The sequence below is a fragment of the Nothoprocta perdicaria genome, unplaced genomic scaffold (genome assembly GCF_003342845.1).
Source record: "Nothoprocta perdicaria isolate Ctin4 unplaced genomic scaffold, notPer1 scaffold_46, whole genome shotgun sequence".
In the NCBI taxonomy this organism is placed as follows: domain Eukaryota; kingdom Metazoa; phylum Chordata; class Aves; order Tinamiformes; family Tinamidae; genus Nothoprocta; species Nothoprocta perdicaria.
The window spans coordinates 3,074,315-3,092,965 of record NW_020455710.1 but is presented as its reverse complement, the minus strand read 5'-3'; the positions used below and the strand labels follow the sequence as shown (position 1 = coordinate 3,092,965).

At 37.3% G+C, this 18,651-nt stretch overlaps 1 protein-coding gene across 3 annotated transcripts in view; it reads left to right on the top strand.

Moving 5' to 3' along the window:
* Positions 1 to 17,825, top strand: part of SMURF2 (SMAD specific E3 ubiquitin protein ligase 2) — a 50,775-nt gene extending 32,950 nt beyond the window's left edge. For all 3 annotated transcript variants that reach the window (XM_026046868.1, XM_026046869.1, XM_026046870.1), the window contains 13 exons: positions 530 to 613; positions 1,783 to 1,985; positions 2,161 to 2,245; positions 3,847 to 4,005; positions 7,175 to 7,385; positions 8,764 to 8,867; positions 9,819 to 9,933; positions 10,337 to 10,515; positions 10,952 to 11,089; positions 11,330 to 11,450; positions 12,957 to 13,158; positions 13,936 to 14,011; positions 14,306 to 17,825. In XM_026046868.1, the coding sequence (XP_025902653.1) occupies positions 530 to 613; positions 1,783 to 1,985; positions 2,161 to 2,245; positions 3,847 to 4,005; positions 7,175 to 7,385; positions 8,764 to 8,867; positions 9,819 to 9,933; positions 10,337 to 10,515; positions 10,952 to 11,089; positions 11,330 to 11,450; positions 12,957 to 13,158; positions 13,936 to 14,011; positions 14,306 to 14,405 (1,777 nt within the window). In that variant the 3' untranslated portion in view covers positions 14,406 to 17,825. The remainder of the gene's footprint in view (positions 1 to 529; positions 614 to 1,782; positions 1,986 to 2,160; positions 2,246 to 3,846; positions 4,006 to 7,174; positions 7,386 to 8,763; positions 8,868 to 9,818; positions 9,934 to 10,336; positions 10,516 to 10,951; positions 11,090 to 11,329; positions 11,451 to 12,956; positions 13,159 to 13,935; positions 14,012 to 14,305) is intronic.
* The last annotated feature ends 826 nt before the right edge of the window (positions 17,826 to 18,651 follow it).

Here is an 18,651-nt window from a genome sequence, read left to right as displayed (position 1 = left end):
AAAAAGAGGTAGAATGATGAGTGCGTGTATTAAAGAAAATATATTTTTTTAACAAATCATAGATCTTTCAAATTATAGAATTGATAAACTACTTAAAAGTGACTTTTTAATGAAAAGCAAGTATAGTGCAGAACAATGATATGATAGCTTTTACTGAGACAAGTTGTTAAAAACATGGAATGCAGTAATGAACATGTCTTAGGTAAATTTCTTTATATTGTTATTGAGTTTAATTATAATTCTAGCTATTGAATGTGATGGTGAGATATTGTAGTTATTGAATGTGATGGTGGGATATTGTAGTTATTGAATGTGATGGTGGGATATTGTTAATAATATGAGGAAAAGGGAAAAACGCACAAAATTAATTCTAACTTGAACTTTTCCTTGTTTCCTGCTACCTTGTTGAGCTAGCATGATTCATAATAGTAAAAGTCTTCCTGAGTTGGCATTTATGTTGGAAACATTTTGTGCCCTAATTTCCTGAAAATACCACTCATGGCCTTATCTCTCAATGTCTGGAATCTAGGTGGGAGGAGCGGAGGACTGCTTCTGGAAGGATCCAATACTTAAATCATATTACAAGAACAACTCAGTGGGAAAGACCAACACGGTAAGAAATTATTTGCAGAAGTTTGTTTTGACACTCTGCGTGAATTGTTGAGTCAAATATAGCTACACAGAAAGTACAGCTTTAAACTATAGTTGCATTTGACTTGAAATAATTGTATACTGCTAATGTTGCCAGCTCTGATAAATATTTTCAAGTGACTGAAGGTGCTGATTTTTTTTAATAATCTATATTTTTCCTGGTCCGTTAAAATATCTAACCTCTAGACACTAAGCTCCAGACACATTTACAATAGAAAAATCTAAAACATGTAATTTGTTCTAGGGGATTTACTGCAGTCTTATAAATCCTCTTTAACCTTTTTAAGATTCTTTTGAAAGCAGCACTGAGATACAGAACCATATAACTCAGTGTTTCCATTTTCAGTCAAGCTACCAAGAGCAACTGTTTCTATCTCAAATAGCCCTTTTCATCATGCTCACCTACTACTCTTTTGTAAGAATACAAGGGTTCTTGAATATACAGGGTTCCTTGTGTTCTTAGGAATACAAGACCAGACTTCCTTGATTTTACAAAGTCAAGGTGAGAAAGTTTGAGTTGTGAGTCCCTCATCAAAAAATAATTTTAGTCTCATACTTCTGTTTTTTTAAGTTGCAACTTATTCATGTGAGTGTTTGATATGATCTTGATGCTACAACATCATCTACTAAGCATTCCAGCATCACCTATTAAGTGCCAGGCTAAACCCAAGTTAGATAAAAAGGTTTACTGACCACTTTGGGATGAACCCAAATAAAAGAAAAAAAATTCTTTTGGCATAAAAGCTTCTTGCTTATAGTCAAGGTATCCTGCCGGATGAGTCAACTGCTGCCTTCTGCAGTCCAGTAAGTTTTTCCAATATCCTTAGCAGAAGCTCCTGTAAACTATATTGTCCAGTGCCCTGTAACAAATTAGGTAAATTTCTTAGTTGAAAGTGCATCTATTTTAAGGGGAAGGGAGGCAATCTTGCCTTGAAAGGTGTCTCACTCCACTCGCGTGTTCAGTGAAACTGGCTGCAGAAAGCACTACTTTTGTTTGTTGCACACACATGTTTCTTTGCAAGGTGTTTTAGATTATTTAAAGTATAATGTTAGAAACTTTTAATTTCTCAGGTAGGAAAGGCAAATACTTTTCATGTTGTTTATTTTTCTTTCCTTTCCCTGCCTCGCCAGGCCAGCGTCTGAATATTCCAGTCCAGGAAGGCCTCTAAGCTGTTTTGTGGATGAGAACACTCCAATTACAGGAACGAATGGCGCAACATGTGGGCAGTCGTCAGACCCACGAGTGGCAGAGAGGAGAGTCAGGTCACAAAGACACAGAAATTACATGAGCAGGACACATTTGCACACTCCTCCTGATCTACCTGAAGGATATGGTAGGCAAATTAGAAATTGTTAATTGCAGATCTTCCCAGGCACTGGGAAACTGGATTCTCTCTTGCTCTTGTATGTAAGATCCTTTGAATCTTAGCTTGAAGAATCAGTCTTCAAGTGTGTTTGTATTGTATTTTTTGTTGTTGTTGTTCTTATTACTTTATCTTGATTTCACAGAGCAAAGGACTACTCAGCAAGGTCAGGTCTATTTTCTACATACTCAGACTGGTGTTAGCACGTGGCATGATCCAAGAGTTCCTAGGTAAGGAAAGAATGATTGCATCCATAAGACATCAATTAGAAATTATTTTATCGAATAGAAAAATTACTGCAACTCCCCTCAGAGTTCTCTGTCCAGTGTTATGTTTCTCACTGCTGGCCACTAATGGGAGGCAGTAGGACATAAACATCCTGGAAGTTGAAGTGGTGACATATGTTTAAAGTTCCTGACTTTTTTTTTCTTTTTCCCCCAGACAAATTTTTCCTTTTCGTAGCAAACATCTAAAAATGACTTTATTTCTAGAGGCTTCCCATACAGAGCAGGAATTGATTTTTTTATGGACTTTATCATAGATGTTCTTAGAACATCATTTGTGCTTTGAAGCACCTTATTAGCAGTATATAAATGGTGAGAAAAAAAGAATGCAGGAGAGAAGCAAACAGGTAAAGCAGCTGAGGAAGTGTTGACCTGGGTGTAAGGAGGGGAACCCTCAAACTGCTGCATCTGTTACAACTATCTCAGCCCTTAGAAGAAATTAAATCTGAAGCATCCTGGCAGAATACAAAATACTTCTTGGGACGGAGAGTAATGTATGTAGGAGTAGTGAAATCAAGAGGGAAAACTTTCAGAAAACTTTAAGGAATATTGTGGTAAAATCCACAATATCCATTTCCACAATGTGGCATTGTGAGCTGTTGAGTAGAATTATGGACTTAAACTAAAATTAAAATTAAAGTGCTAAAAAAAAATGTATTCTAAAGAACAGCCTTACGCTGGTAGAGAAATGGAAAATGCAATCCAAGAGTTTTTCATCTGCAATTTCTAAGACATTTAGAATCAGTATCTCATCCATCTCATCATACAGATTATACAGATCATCAGCCGCACGTGGGGAGTAAAAGAGACAGCTTGATACGAGGCTTACACATATGTACACACAAAATCAATAAAAGTACATTAAAAACATGCTGATTAGTTTCTTATATGAATCTCCAAAATGAAGCAACATCCTTCTGGTTTCAATAGGTTGTACTTAAAAGCAAATTTCTGTGCATTAATTAGTGCAGAGCCAAGTAGTCTTCAGATGGTCTTTTATTTGAAATATTTTGGTCGAGTTGCTTGCTTCCCACTAGCACTTGAGATTTTGGGGCAGAAATTGTTTGTGGCCTAAGCACATCTCCTGTGCATAAGTCTTAATGAAAAGTATAAGTGTTCAGAAATATAGTTTTGTTTTATAGGAGTCTTTAAAGTGTGATTCAGAGTTTCTTACATGACTAATGCCGTTTTAAAAGATGTTTGCTGTCTAAATTGATGTAGAAGTGCAGTTCCATTTGGCAAATATGGCATTGGCTTTTGCTTTTGTTTTAAGCCTGTATTAACGTAACATTTCTATTTTACATCGCTATTTTATAAAAGCAAAGGTTATTTGATAGGAATTCTCATTCCACAAATCACATGCCGGGGGGTGGATGAGTTTTCTTTGGTGGGATTGTACCTTGGGAGCAGCAATTCCAGCTGAACAGCTCAGGTTTCTGAAACAATACATTTTCTCAGACTGCATGGAATTGTTCTGTTACATTTACGCTTGTTTGGCTCGGAGGCCAAATGCTGAGGTATTTTTCATTTTATATTTGTTTTCACAGGGATCTTAGCAACATCAATTGTGAAGAGCTTGGTCCACTGCCTCCTGGATGGGAGATCCGAAATACAGCAACAGGCAGGGTTTATTTTGTAGACCATAACAACAGAACAACGCAGTTTACAGATCCACGGCTATCTGCTAACTTGCATTTAGTCTTAAAGTAAGTCAAAAGTGTCCAGCACGTGTTGAATATTCAGAAGAAAATGACTCTTGAGGGGTGTTAGACGTAGATCCAGGTGTCTTTTATCATTCAACATTGTTTAGAGCACAGTAGAAGTGTTCTTTAAAATACAACCAGCTTACTCTGTGTACCAGAGTAAGAACGTTTGCTTGTTCTTGTATTGAAAACAGCAGCAGCAAAATCCAACAGCATTTTGACAGGGATGTGGCTGTTGTGATGCCCTGGGGCAGGGGGCGAAGCCAGTGTCTCTCCATGGAAAAGTTTGGTCATGGAATTTTTCCCAACAACCAAAGAGACTCTTTCCTTTGCACTTTTTCTTTACTTTTTAGAGCTTTTAGTTGTGGAGTATTCATTTTAAAATATCATGTTGCATTTGATAGCTATTGAAATAAGATACTGATGGATTATACAAGGGAGCCCTCAGCTATTCTCAGCTATTCTTATAGATGGAAGGATATCATCAGGCCCAGCCTTCAGTTATAGCGGAAGACTAGCTGAGATGTTCTGAAAATAAAGAAAATTTCTTGTTAAAATCATGTTTTTTACCAAATTAAAAAAAAAAAAAACAAAAAAAAAAAACCTCTTTTTTTTCTGCAGATACCAGCCACCTTAGTGTTGATTTTTTTGATGGATCTCCAATCTGAAGTATTTTTATGTTATATGTAAAAAGGGAGAGGGGACTCAAATGGATTCTGGCTCCTGTTTTAATTTCCCCATCACTCATTTGATACTGGAAAGCTTTCTATTAAAAATGGACAGCAAAAAACAAAAAAATATTTGTTTTGTCTAGACAGGGCTATTAGCTTGTCCAAGTGCTGTGGGAATTGGATCCTGTTGTTTCTCCTGTTAACACCTTCTGGTGCTGCTGGGAACGACCTGTATAATGATAAGTAGGTGTTAAGTGGGAGAAACAATGAGGAGTTGCTTGGAGAAGATAATTAGCTCAGATTTAGATCTTTTACTCAAAGAAAGATCCCAAATGCTCTCAACTACCACAGAGCAATATCTAACCTGTAAAAAAAATCAGTTAAATTGAACGAAATTAAAAAAAAAAAAAAGGCTTCGGAGATATATTTGTTTTTAAATGTTGTTGATATAGTGGCTACTTGAACACTTATAGAACACAAGATATAGCTGACTTAATATCCCCAAAGTCCAGTTTGATTTTCAAGTTCAACCTATTGTGTGATTTTATTTATTTATTTATTTTTTTTACCTTAAAGATGATTTGCTGAAGTTTTTCAGTTGTACATCTGTCTTTCATTAGGGAAAGATTTCAGAAAATCAGCTAGCAGTGTCATGAGGAAAGTCTGCTCTTAGTCTGCTGCTCGTAGATCTTTTCTGGTATTTATTCTTCTATTGCACCAAACAGGATATGTGAAAATTCTTTTTAATTCACCTCCTTATTTGCTCTTAAATATATATTTATATATATATATATATATATATATATATATATGCAGGGGGGGAATATATATATGTGTGTGTGGAAAATAAATATAAATAATTTTCCATAGGCTTGTCATTTTGTAAATTATCTGAGAAAGTTTGGGACAGATGGGATAAAGTTTTAGGTTCAAAGCTATAACAAAAAGTTCACTTTCAGTAATGCAGACTTTTCTACTGAAGTGAGAAGTTTGTTTTTCCAGTGATTACATTATAAGCTATGAAAATAATCAGACTTGTTACCCAGTTCTGTTTAAAATATTGACCAAGAGTTCCTGATACCATTCGATGTTTATGGCACCTGAAAAGCTCTTAGCTGTATCGTGAGGGCTCTGTGCACAGCAAAATGTGCTCATCCAGCTTGGAAAACAAACTGAGACATTAAATTTTGGGGTGGTAACCTAATTTTATTATTCTAAGCACTGCAAATTATTTAGTTAATGCTACACTGTGATTATTTTTAGTCTAGCGTGGAGGATGGTGTTTTATTTTTCTTCTAGGCCTGGCATATTTTAGACTGTTTTAATCTGGTGCATAGTTCTTAAATCCATGTCACTTCAGAGAGTGTTTTCTTCAGGACTGACATTAGCTGCTTTTATGTATAGGCCGTACTGTCTTTATACTGCTAATTTGCCTTAAATTAAAAAAAAATAGATGAATAGCTGAATAGCTGTTGGAACCACCTTCTTTCCTCCACTAGTGGCTGTCATGTTTCAAAATAGAGAACAGACTGAAATACATCCTAAGTTAAAATTGCATATGGTGCTATTGAATATTTTTCATCTTTGACATTTAAAAAATAACCTATTAATATTCCATTGAAAAAAATATCTTGAATTTTCACCTTCCTGCTTATGCAGGCATTACAGTGGGCTCCATGGAGAAATTTTCTTCTTGTGTTTTGGGTAAAATACAATTTTTATCCTGTGTTGTTTTGAAATGCCATACCTAAAAAGCTGGGTCATACAAAAACATCCACTCACTGTGTATGAGAAAGGGCACTTTTATATCTCTGCAGCAAGATTAGTTTACAGTTTCTAGTAAGAGGTCAGCTTTACGAAATCCCTCAGAATTGCTAGTAAAAATACTTGTTTATCTGTGCCAATTAGTTACATGTGAACTGCCCGCATTCCTGTGGTCCAGACTAGGCCAGGTACAAGGGACAAGGTCCCTGCCCAGCTGCCAGAACAAACAGCTTTTTGTAGCTTGCGCTTTTTCAGACAAGCCATTTAAAACAGACTGTGGCATTGACTGTAGATTAGAGGCATAGTGTTTGGCAGGTCCCTGAATTTAAAATGGAGGAAGGTAAAACACGCCGAGGAAATATGGAAATGGAATCTGAGAAATTCAGCGTCAGCAGCTCAGTAGTAGAATTGTATGGATGATACCTTATTATCTAGTGCTGTAACCTTTTACATACTTTGCAGAGCAGTACTAATAGAAATAACAAACTCTGAAACCACCTTCTAGTTGCCAAGACAGACAGACACATATGTCTTTAGTCAGAGGAAAGTCTCCCTGACTATATTTTTATTTTCTTGGTGAACCTGGATGTTTTTAGTATACGCACAGTAATAACTATAGCAAAACAAATCTGGTTTAGTTATGAAGACCTAACATTTAAAAACTGCAGAAAATTGAGACCGTATGACTTGTATATCTGTATATCATATCTAACAGTTGATTTTTTTTTTTTTCCCAGCCGCCAGAATCAGCTTAAGGACCAGCAGCACCAGCAGCAGCAGCAGGTTGTGGCCTTGTGTCAGCTTCCTGATGAGGCCGAGTGTCTCACGGTGCCGAGGTACAAGCGAGACCTTGTGCAGAAGCTCAAGATCCTGCGGCAGGAGCTGTCGCAGCAGCAGCCTCAAGCTGGACATTGTCGTATTGAGGTCTCCAGGGAAGAGATTTTTGAGGTAATTCGAGAACTCGACTCATTTAGTACCATAAATAATGGGGATGGAGAGGAGAGTTATTCGTGATTATCCAAAGAGGAGATTAAAGTAGATGAAATTGTGAAATCCAGAGGTAAAGCTGGACGTTTACAAGTGGTGAATGGAAAGAAGAACCGTTTCAAGGGGATGTTCAGAGCAGTTGCGTATTTAAAGTAGATGCGTTTACACCATAGAGGAGGAGATAAAGGAAGAAAGCTTTCCATGTCCCCGGGGCTGTGCAGACTGTGTCGAGGACCAGGGAAAGTGTTCGTGCATTTGAAGATGATGTTTCACTTGCTGAATATAAGAAAACTGTTATATAATGTTGCAAGGTTGCATTATTTAGCACTTATTTTTTTAATAAGTCATATTTTATGAAATGTCTAGGTTTGTGGGTGTTTCTGGTCACTCCGAGTGTAACCTTTTGTGTTTTATTTTATGAGATAATTCTGCTGAATCAATTAAACCTAGTTATAATTTGTTGGCTTGTGCTGGAGAACAGTCTGTCTTCTGGAGGACTCTGTCATCCCTCACACCCATTCTCGTCACCTTTCACCCCACCCGTAAACTCAAACCCCAAAATACTTGTCACTGTTTTCCCGGCCAAGAAGGATTTATATTGGTCTTCCCTTTGGGGCAGTCAGATCACTTCCTAATCAACTAAAGGGAAAAAAAAAAGAAGGCTAGAGCAGCTGTACTGCAGTGCAAACTATTAAACTCTTCAAACTCTTTTGAAAGACAGGCTAAGAATGTTGGGTCCCAGGCAGGCCTACTTCTCTGCTCTTCTGCAAAGCCAAAAGCTGGGGGAGCAATACGGGGTATAGGTTAAGACTAGGCACTCTGTTTTTCTCTTCTCCTTCTCCCAGCAGGACAACACATATGAAAAAAGCTGGACGTACTACTAGTAGAAACATTATTTTCTTTAAATATCTGTAGATTCCTGAGGTGACATTGGTGCTGCTGTTCCTCACATGCTCCATGGAGACTCGAGTGTGCTGTCTACCCAGAGGAGCTGCCCCACTGTGGCCCTTCAGGCTGGAAAAATAGCGTGTCTTTGCAAACTAAAATGATTTTAGTGGCACAGATTTGAAACTTTTTTTTAGCAGTGTGAGAAGTACTCTGATCACTGCACGTCCCTGGAAATTTAATAGAAGGTGGCTCTTATCACGTTATCTTTTATTTGACATGTGTTACTGCAATTGTAGAAAACGAAGTATGATTTGAGAGGGAGTGGTTAGTGTCTTTGAAAACAGTACTTCCTTTGGGCTTCAACTCTGAGAATCCCTTTCATTTCTAATGAATAGTAGTCATTTCTTCTTGGTAAATAGCAGTTAACACATAATGTGCTGTGTGGTTACAGGAATCCTACAGGCAAGTCATGAAGATGAGGCCTAAAGACCTGTGGAAACGATTAATGATAAAGTTTCGTGGGGAGGAAGGCCTTGACTATGGAGGTGTTGCCAGGTAAACAGCCCAGCCCCTGGTCAGCTTTGAATCATAAACCTGCCCTGTATCGGCCCTGTGGTTTTTTTTTTCTTTTTCTTTTTTCTTTTTCTTTTTTTTTCCCCCAACCGCTTGGATGTTAGAAGAATTTATATTTCTAGACAGTCTTCTAACGCAAAGACTATACATATATAAACACACACATGCGCACACACACGAAGAGAAAGCATTACACAATTTTGCAAATTGTTGACTACTGTTTCAAGGGGAATGTTATAACTCAGTAGTTTATAGTCAGCTAAAGTCTGTCAGTGACTTATGAGGTTACTTTGGTTTATAAAAAGTAAAATTTTTGGATTGTATCAAGATACTCTTCATTTGCTAAAGCGGTGGCTGAAATTCTATTGACAGATTAAAATGGATGCTAGTTTAATCAATTTAAAATATGCTCCACCTGTTAGAAGAATTTATATTTCTAGATAGTCTTCTAATGCCAATACAGCTATGCTGTTTCAGTGAGTTTTTCTTTATAACATTCTGAGGGCACGAGTATTCATTTCAAAGATATGTTCATGTATCTTCTTGAATTTGCAGATGGCTGCTAAAAGTTTTACTTCACCCTTGTTTTTCTTTGAGTATCTTGGTTAAGAGTATCTAAGACAGCAGTCTAGCACCTTGACTTAATTTCTGCTAAATCTTTGGTAATAACAATACTGTGAATCACAATCAGAAACGCTCTCAGAAATAAGTAACCAGGAAAAAAAAACATCTTGGAAAGCTGGGAAATAGGCCAGCTGTCAGGTACTGTGGAGTTTACTGAGCCAGTAAAAATACTTCAGCCTTACCTAAGCGTGCTCGCAGCTAACTTCCTTCACTATTTTGTTTGACAGTAAGATTAAAAATGATACTATTTTGCAGATTCTCAGGGTAGAACACATTTGTCTGAAGTGTGCAATATATTATTTTCTTCAGGGAATGGCTCTACTTACTGTCCCATGAAATGCTGAATCCATATTACGGTCTCTTCCAATATTCCCGAGATGATATCTACACACTGCAGATCAACCCCGACTCTGCAGTTAACCCGGTACGACTGGTAACATGAGTTCTGTAAATGATCTTTTTGTGGCCTAGAAATTAAATACGGGGAGAATGTTCTGGACTAAGGAATCTAATTCTTGTGGTAGTATTGCTGGGGACAGAGTGTGTGCAATGATATGACAATTTCTTTGTAATACTGATCAAAGAAAAAAATCAAATGTGTTCTTAATTTTGCAAGATGCTGATTTATGTTTCTCTTGTGAAAAGTTGCATTTTGATTCTTACTATTAAGAGCTCTGGACTGGAAGCAATATATGCAGTATCCTATGTGTAAAAACAAAATTTAAAAAATCTGGATTTTTTTTTCTTTATATTGAAATTTTATGTTCAGCAGATACCTGGAGGTCTTAATTAGCTGAATTAGCCTTAGTGTCTCCTTTCAATTCCAGGAACACTTGTCATATTTCCACTTCGTGGGCCGGATAATGGGGATGGCTGTGTTTCACGGCCACTATATCGACGGGGGCTTCACGTTGCCTTTCTACAAGCAGTTGCTAGGGAAGCCAATTACTTTGGATGACATGGAATTGGTTGACCCCGATCTTCATAACAGCTTAGTCTGGATACTGTATGTACCGTACATTATGTTTTACAATATTAGAATTCCATTTCAGAAGGATATGTATTCCTAAATCCAAATGAAAAGAAATTAATTATATTTTGTTCTCCTGCTCAGGCAGCTTTAAAAAGCATCTTTTTTAGGTGCACAATAAAGTAGTTCAGCTCCATTAACTTTTAAACTGTCATTGAGTTCTACACTGTTGAATTATTCAGAAATACTAATTTTGTCTTTTATTAACAGTATTGCATTATTATTATATATTATTTAACCATTATTAAAATGATTCTGAAATACAACATAGCAAAAAATCCATGTTCGGATTTTGCTTCTGAGCAGTAATTTGAAATGTTAATGAAAACTGTGATGTGTTAGATATATGATGGCTGTAATGTATCTTTAGAGTATATTTTCACTGAGTAACTTGCTTATTTTGTTCCACCAGTGAGAATGATATCACAGGAGTCTTGGACCATACGTTTTGTGTAGAACACAATGCATATGGGGAAATCATTCAGCATGAACTGAAACCCAATGGCAAAAGCATCCCAGTAACAGAAGAAAATAAAAAGGAATATGTCAGGTATTATCAACATATTTTTCCCAAGTTTTTGTTTGGGAGAGGGTGCTTTCACTTGAAATAATCAAATGTCACGTTTTGGTTTTAGTTTTGTTTTTTCCCCAAGTGGGAGTGCACTAATCTGGCTGTAACATGCTTCTTGTAACATGCTTCATGCAGTCAGGTCAGGTTTTGGCTAGGTAGTTTTCAAGTGTGTTGTATGTGAATACATTTTTCACAAAACAAATTTGCACTTGCTTGCAGACTTTATGTGAACTGGCGATTTTTACGAGGAATTGAAGCTCAGTTTCTGGCTTTACAGAAGGGGTTTAATGAAGTAATCCCACAACATCTGCTGAAGACATTTGATGAGAAGGAGTTAGAGGTCAGTACGCTAACATTACGTTATGTCATCAAGTGCAACAGTGAAAGGCTGCAACATTCTTCTGAGACTAAGTAACATGCTAAGTTGTATCCCCAGCGCTTTAGGGAGGTTGCAGGTGCAAAGTTACACAAAATACAGTTAACATAAGAGGTCACCAGGTCCTGCAGTCTCCAAGACTGTCCTTTTCTAGGCTGTCAGTGCATGCATCTTTCATGGAGAACTCTGGAAGTGATTCTCAAGCTGACATTTCATAGCAACTGCAAGAGCGGTAGTTCTTATTTCAGTCTGATCTTTGGGACACAGCAGAGGGGAGACTGTGTCCTAAACCTGAAGACAGGTGAATTTCCTGAGGAGGGCAGGCAGTGACCTCGGATTGTTTTGCAGTGTTACTGCAGCAGAGTCTGCAGTGTGTTATTTCTCACGGTGCAGTTCCACAAAATTAAATTCAGTGCTGCCAGAAAAATAGTCTGTCACTCCCTTTCACCTCCCACCATTTGCTTGCAGCCCTTCCAGGGCGCTGACTTTGGTGGCAGGCCGCTACATGTGGTTTTGCAGAGCCGAGTTACATCAGTCTGAATTGGCCTTGTAAGTACAGCATAAAGAAAGGTGCTGTCTGCTGCTGTCACCCACAAATGTGCTACAAAATGTCAAGACAGGGTCCAAATATCCTTGGGTATAAAATTGAAATCTAATACATAGTCTGTCGGGTGCAGAGCTTTTTTTGTTATTATTTTTTTATTTACTTTGCCCTACAACATGGCTGCAAAATAGCTTATTCATGGTTTCTTCTGTTCCCTGTTACTCGAGTGTTGGTGTCCACTGTTCTTTTATCTTGAACGTTCTCATTCAACAATGTGAGCTGACCGTATTGTAAGTTTAGACTCATTTTGCAGATGCAGAATACAAAGGGGGAGGTCTGGTATTCTTAGCCACGAGAAAATACCTGTATAGTCAAATTCCTATCAAAGTTAACCGATTGCTGATCTTCAGTTAGACATGCTGAAAGCTTTTCTTCAGAGGGGAAAAAATTACTTAAATTACATGCAGCATTATTAAACATGTAGTACATGTACATTTAGATCTGATTTATATTACATGTATAAATGTGGCAACAATAAAATATTTCCTTTCACAGTTCAGTTGAGTGAGGCAAATTACCCTCTTAGCTACGCTTTAGAAATTAGTATTACTTTTAAACGGCAGTCCTGCATACACACTCGGAGCTGAAGGGCAGGATCTGTGCTACCAGTATGGAGCTGACTGGATACTTTCACGCTACCTTATGAATTGGCTGAAACTTTAATTTGATTTGAGGAAAAAAAAAATCAATATTGCATGAAGGTAAAAGATGAAGAAAGAAAACCAAGGGAAACATATCTCTGCATTGATTGTCTTCAGTATAAAAAAAGGTTGATTTTCAAAATATAGCATTTTTCTAGCAAGCTCCAAAACCGTTTGATAGGTTTGATAACTGCTAAAGTACTTGTTTATATTCTAAATTCACAGCTCATCATTTGTGGACTGGGAAAAATAGATGTTAACGACTGGAAGGCAAATACTAGGTTAAAACACTGTACCCCAGACAGCAACATTGTGAAATGGTTCTGGAAAGCTGTGGAGTTTTTTGATGAAGAAAGGAGAGCGCGACTGCTCCAGTTTGTGACTGGCTCCTCCCGAGTGCCTCTGCAGGGCTTCAAGGCATTACAAGGTAACGCAGAACTGACTGCCAGTGTCACTATGTAGGGGAAGCAATAGGACACATCACGGAAACATTAGCTAAAAATGAAGCTGGTTGGCTGTAATTTATTTCTTCAGAGGGATTTTTAGTGGTCTGATGAATAATAATGGTGTGGTGCGGTGTTTTTTTTTTTTTTTTTTTTTTTTTACTATTTCCCCCCTGGAAGTCTGCTATTTAATTTCTATGTTTTACCATTGCTCATGATCTGAACATCTTGGTGACAAGAAGACACCAACATGCAGTGTCCTTGTGACTTTAACTGCAGAGGGACTTCCATGATCTTCTTATCAAAGGCGCCTCATCATCACAAGCGGCCCAGGAATCAGAAATTATTTCCTTAGCAGTCCACCATTTTCCTGAGCTCCAGCTGAAGTTCTGTCCCTTTTGCAGCAAGTCTTTGGTTGCTTGCAAACCATGCTGTTGTGTTAAAAAAGTTTCCCTAATTTACCCTCACAACTTGTGAGAAAACTAGTCAGGGGAAACACTGGCTATAATGCAGTTTCGTAGGTGGAAAAATTTGATTCCAACCAAATACGAATTCTGTGGTAAACTACGTGATAGGCATTAAGAATTTTCTGTATTTTTTTCCTACCTGCTTATGTGATTTCAGCTTTTTCTTACATCTAGTCTCTTTTTCTTGGTTTAGTTCCTTTACAAGAAAACAGTGCAATAAAGCAGTTTCCTATAATGTGCTACAGTACTAATAGAATTTTGTGGGTTTTGCTTTGTTTTATTTCTGTTTGGCAGGTGCTGCAGGTCCACGACTATTTACAATACACCAAATCGATGCCAGCACTAATAATTTGCCAAAAGCTCATACCTGGTAAGGCTTCTTTCTGCATCTCTATTGGAACATTCAGGTTAAGGCAACTTTGCAGTCCCTGGAATATGATATGAGCTTTTTGTTTGTTTGTTTTCTCTTAGATAATAAATATTATCTAGGATAGATTAGTAAGGATGTAAAAACTGCAAATTGCTTTTATTTATATAAAAATCTGTTGGTCTTGTTAATATTGCTTGGTGGCTTTTCATGTTAAAAATAAGTTAAGGTGTTACCTATCTTTGCTGCGTGAGGCTTAAGTTCTAGTTAGTTGAAATTTCTGCTTTCTATTCACAGCTTTAATCGAATAGACATTCCTCCCTATGAAAGCTATGACAAGCTATATGAGAAGCTGCTAACTGCCATTGAAGAAACATGTGGGTTTGCTGTGGAATGACCCTTCACAGACTTACCTGGGACTCTATTTATACTCCTGTCAGCCAGAAAGCCCTTCCCTCAGACAAGACTCAAGAAATGCTTGAAATACAGGAAACTTTCCCTCTTCTACACTAGGACACTGTGAGGGAAAGGACAACTTTGGATTTTTTTTTTCTTTCAAGAAAATAGATTCTGTGGCTCTTGCTATAGAATCATTCAGCTGCTATTAAAAACTAATATCTTGAACATACAGAATGCTGACTTTTCCTACATTTCAACTGTTAAGCAGTATTCTATACTTAAAGACTACTACTATTTTTGTAAAAGGTGATCTATTATATTTGCCTACCTGATTTCTATTCTCAGATACCAAGACACAACTTCAGCAGTCGGTACAAGTCACGTTTCAGCCTGGTTTAAGTGTAAGATACTGAAGCATCTATACCTGCTATTTTTTGGAAAAAAAAGTATTTTGGATTATTCTAACTTTGCATAAAATTGGCTGAAGAAATCATTAATCTTTTTAATTAAAGCCACTTACATGTTAACTGCATTTTCTTATAGTAAAACATTATATTCTGCAATGTAAATTCAACTTAAATGTTACCACAGGGGGCTTTTTTATATTTTTCAAGCATGAATTACAAATATGATGTTTTTGAGTCCTATTTATATCACTTGTCAGATTCCTTGAAACAAAATTTCTAGTCTGAGTGGCACATACTGTATTTGGTACAGTACTTGTGTTAACGCTGTGTTAACGGATTCTATGATTCTAACATGTGGGATAGACCTTTTTAATGAATGGTAGACATTTGGTTTTTTTAACAGCATTTTTGTAACAAATCTGTCAAGAGTATTTTTGTTGCTTTTGACTGTAAATTTATCACTGCATTTTTCAAGTTTTCAAGCATGCTGATGAGGTGGTATTTGACAGTGGAAGCCTGTCAGCAGCTTATTTCAGAACCCATCGTGTCCAGTCAACCAAAGTTTGTTTGAATGCAGCCAAATCACATTATCTATTTGTTGATGCTAAAGATTTATCAGGTAAAATAATGTTTTAATCTCTGTCTAGCTGCTCATGACATGTGCTTTTAAGTTACAACTAAGGAAAAACGGTGATAAAGTTTTAAAAAAAAAAAAGTTGTATTAACTGTAATACATGCAATGTGCTTTAAAAGTGATGTTTTCAAAGCACATAATTTATTGATTGTAGGGATGGAATTAAGTATATATATGAATTATAACATGGGTTGATCTATTCAAAGGGGATTAAAATGCACTACCAGTAGAGGGAATTGAATTTTGAAGTAAGTTTGGGAATTCTCAGTTATGATCTGCTCATGGTGTGTAGCTGTCTCAATCTACTCAATGGACAGTGGCATTCTCCTCAATGGTGAGAGGTTTGGAATAGGTGGCTTTTGTTTCCAATCAGTGTTGTGTTTCTTAACTTAGGTTACAATCAATCATCAAATCTGCACTATTTTACACTACCGATGAGAAGAAAGTCTAGTGTCTGTACGAGAATGGGATATAAAGAGCTGTTCCACGTTGCAGCGTAAGTTACACAGTGAGCTAGCTGATTTTCTGTCTGTGCTATGGAGCTTGAACTTCATTTTGTTCTGCCAAATCTGACTGCTACAGTGAACAAACTACTACTGGATGTTGTGTATTAGAATAGTGGGCAATGAGCTACTTTTGTAGAATTGTGGTAAGAATCTGGTGAGCCAAACGCAACCATTCGATTGATTTTGGTACAGCTGTTGCTGGAAGGCTTGTTCTGAAAGACCCGCTTAGCCATGAGGCTACAAAGGGATGTAAACATCAAGGCCAAAAACTTGCTTTGAGAGCCAGGCTTTGGAATATATAGGCTCTTTCTTAATTTCAAGGGGCTGTTGCACTCATTTAAAATGGCTGGTACCTTTGCTTCTGCAGCTGGGGTACCTCGAGGCTTTCCAGCAACACTGTTACAGAGAAGCTGTCCGCCTGTTTTCCGAACATTTGTCCAAGTTGTTTGGGAGAGCAAAGTAGGATGTTGCCCAGTGTGTTTCTTGCTCAGCGCTGCTGCCTCTGGTTTGGGACCACTGCTCTAGACATGCCCGGAGGCCTCTTCTCACTCCTTTGATTTAGAGGAGTGACATGAATTGCCCTTGACAGAGACCAGGTTCTTCTGACCACTGTTCAGAGGATAGAAAGCCTAGTGTTGTGCAAGGCAGCTTGTTCTGCCCTGCTCCGGCTCTGCCTGTAAGGCTTTTTCAGCTGCCCTGATTGGGAAGGCAACTTTCCTCAGCAAAATCCAGCTAGATCCGGCCGTTGGGAGAAGTCAGGGCTCGGTCAGGATCCCTGGGGCAGCACTGTTTACTGTCACAGTAGCAGCTCCTGCCCGTGTTACCTGTACACAGCACCCAGGGACCTTCTCCCCATCTATTTACTTAAGCTGGTAAATTTATTGAACACACCGTTATGGCCACCCTAGAGGAGGGAGGAGGTGAGATCTGCAGAGAACAGTATAAAGGACTTGATAACTACTGTTCATTTTCACAGCAGCCTTAGCAGTACATCTGTTTGTTCTATCAAATGTTTTGGTGTGGCATTGAGATTTTTTTTAATGCCACAAGATAAATATTGTAAATTTAATATATGATAGGCAAAACTAGACAAATCTACATTTGACTAGCCATAGCTGACAGATGAGAATGAATATATCAACTATCTTGAGTGCCTTTCTACCTTTCTAATGACTGAGAGCTTTAACTGAAGCACCTCATCATCTAGTCAGACATTTATAAAAATAATGTTAAACGGTTAATTCCTTTGCAAAATTTTATTTCAAGATCATGTCAGCTACTTTCCCCTCCAAAAGGTGCTAAGCCTAATATTGCATTTTAACCTTGGACTTTCACCCCATGATTAATGTGAATATTTATTTCAACATATCCCTCTTACTGGATTTTACTTCATCCAGTCTTTAGCTGTTTTAGAAAGATGTCACATCATTGTTTTTATGCTGTTGCTTTTCATTATGAATGTTTAATTATGAACAGTGACTTTTGTAGATTTCAAATATACAGTACACAGTTGAGTTTCAGAGGATTTAATTTCTCGGTGTAAAGAGTTTTGTAATGGTGCTTTGTACAGTATGTATTCTAATTTTTTTGCACATAGTTTCAGTTTCCCTGAACTGATTTATTTTTACCAAATTTGTGTTGTACTAAAGTCCAGAGCACACAACCTGTTTTTAAGTTCTTCTACAACACTACACATCTGTATTAAACTTCTGGTGCGTTTAAACTGGCTGCATTGATGGAAGTAAAAGCTTTGCTTCTATAGCATCAGTATGCGTTATACAGCTTGATGTAGCATGCTCCACTTGCTTCAGATTTTAAACTGCACCACATAGTTAACAGGTGCCAGTTGTTGTCCTTTTCACTATATAGTAGGTTTCTGGCTCTACCACATCCCTAGAGCTTTGTCCGTAGTTGTAATTAGTTTATACAAGTGTAATTGCTCCTCCACAAACTGACAGTTCTTAGTTTATCATTTCCATTGTATTTATTACAGTGTTTTAGCATTGATATCATTGTATTTTCACTCAGCTGTTACATGAGCTTTAACAACAAAACAATCTGTATAAAATGGTTTTTAAGTACTTAATGTATGTACCCATGCAGAAGTTGAGCAATAAATTGTATGCTGTTTGCACTGTCACAGCATCAATGGTTTAAAAGGTTTTATCTTTTTTTATTATATATGTACTTTACTATGTAACATTACAAGTTTTGAGTTACTCAGCTTTGTTACAGCAGAAGATACTTAAATGTTTGGTGTCTTTCTACTTGTTGTTACATACTGTAACAATGTGTTAAGGTCCTGGTCAAACAGGAAGGGTGTATTTCTCCTACAACTCACATTTTCATGTCGTGGATGGTAGAACCTTGCCCAGAGAAGACTTTACCTTTCTGTTAGCAAAGAGGTATCTTCTCTCAAAATTCAGCAAACCTAACCCATCTTGCTTAGGGGAGGGGAAAAAAAAAAAGGTAAGTAACACTAATGAATAATGTTAAATATAATAAACATAGCCAGTAAGTGCTTGGAACTATCTTGTTTTATAGTAACTCCCTTGAAAGGGTTGTGAGAATGAGCACACATGTGTGCACAAACACTTTAAGTGAAGTATATCATGTTCTAGCTTTTATCTGCTTTGTTTAATCATTTCTACCTGCTCTTCTGCCTAGCATTTTTTTTTTTTTTTTTTTTTAAAGGCT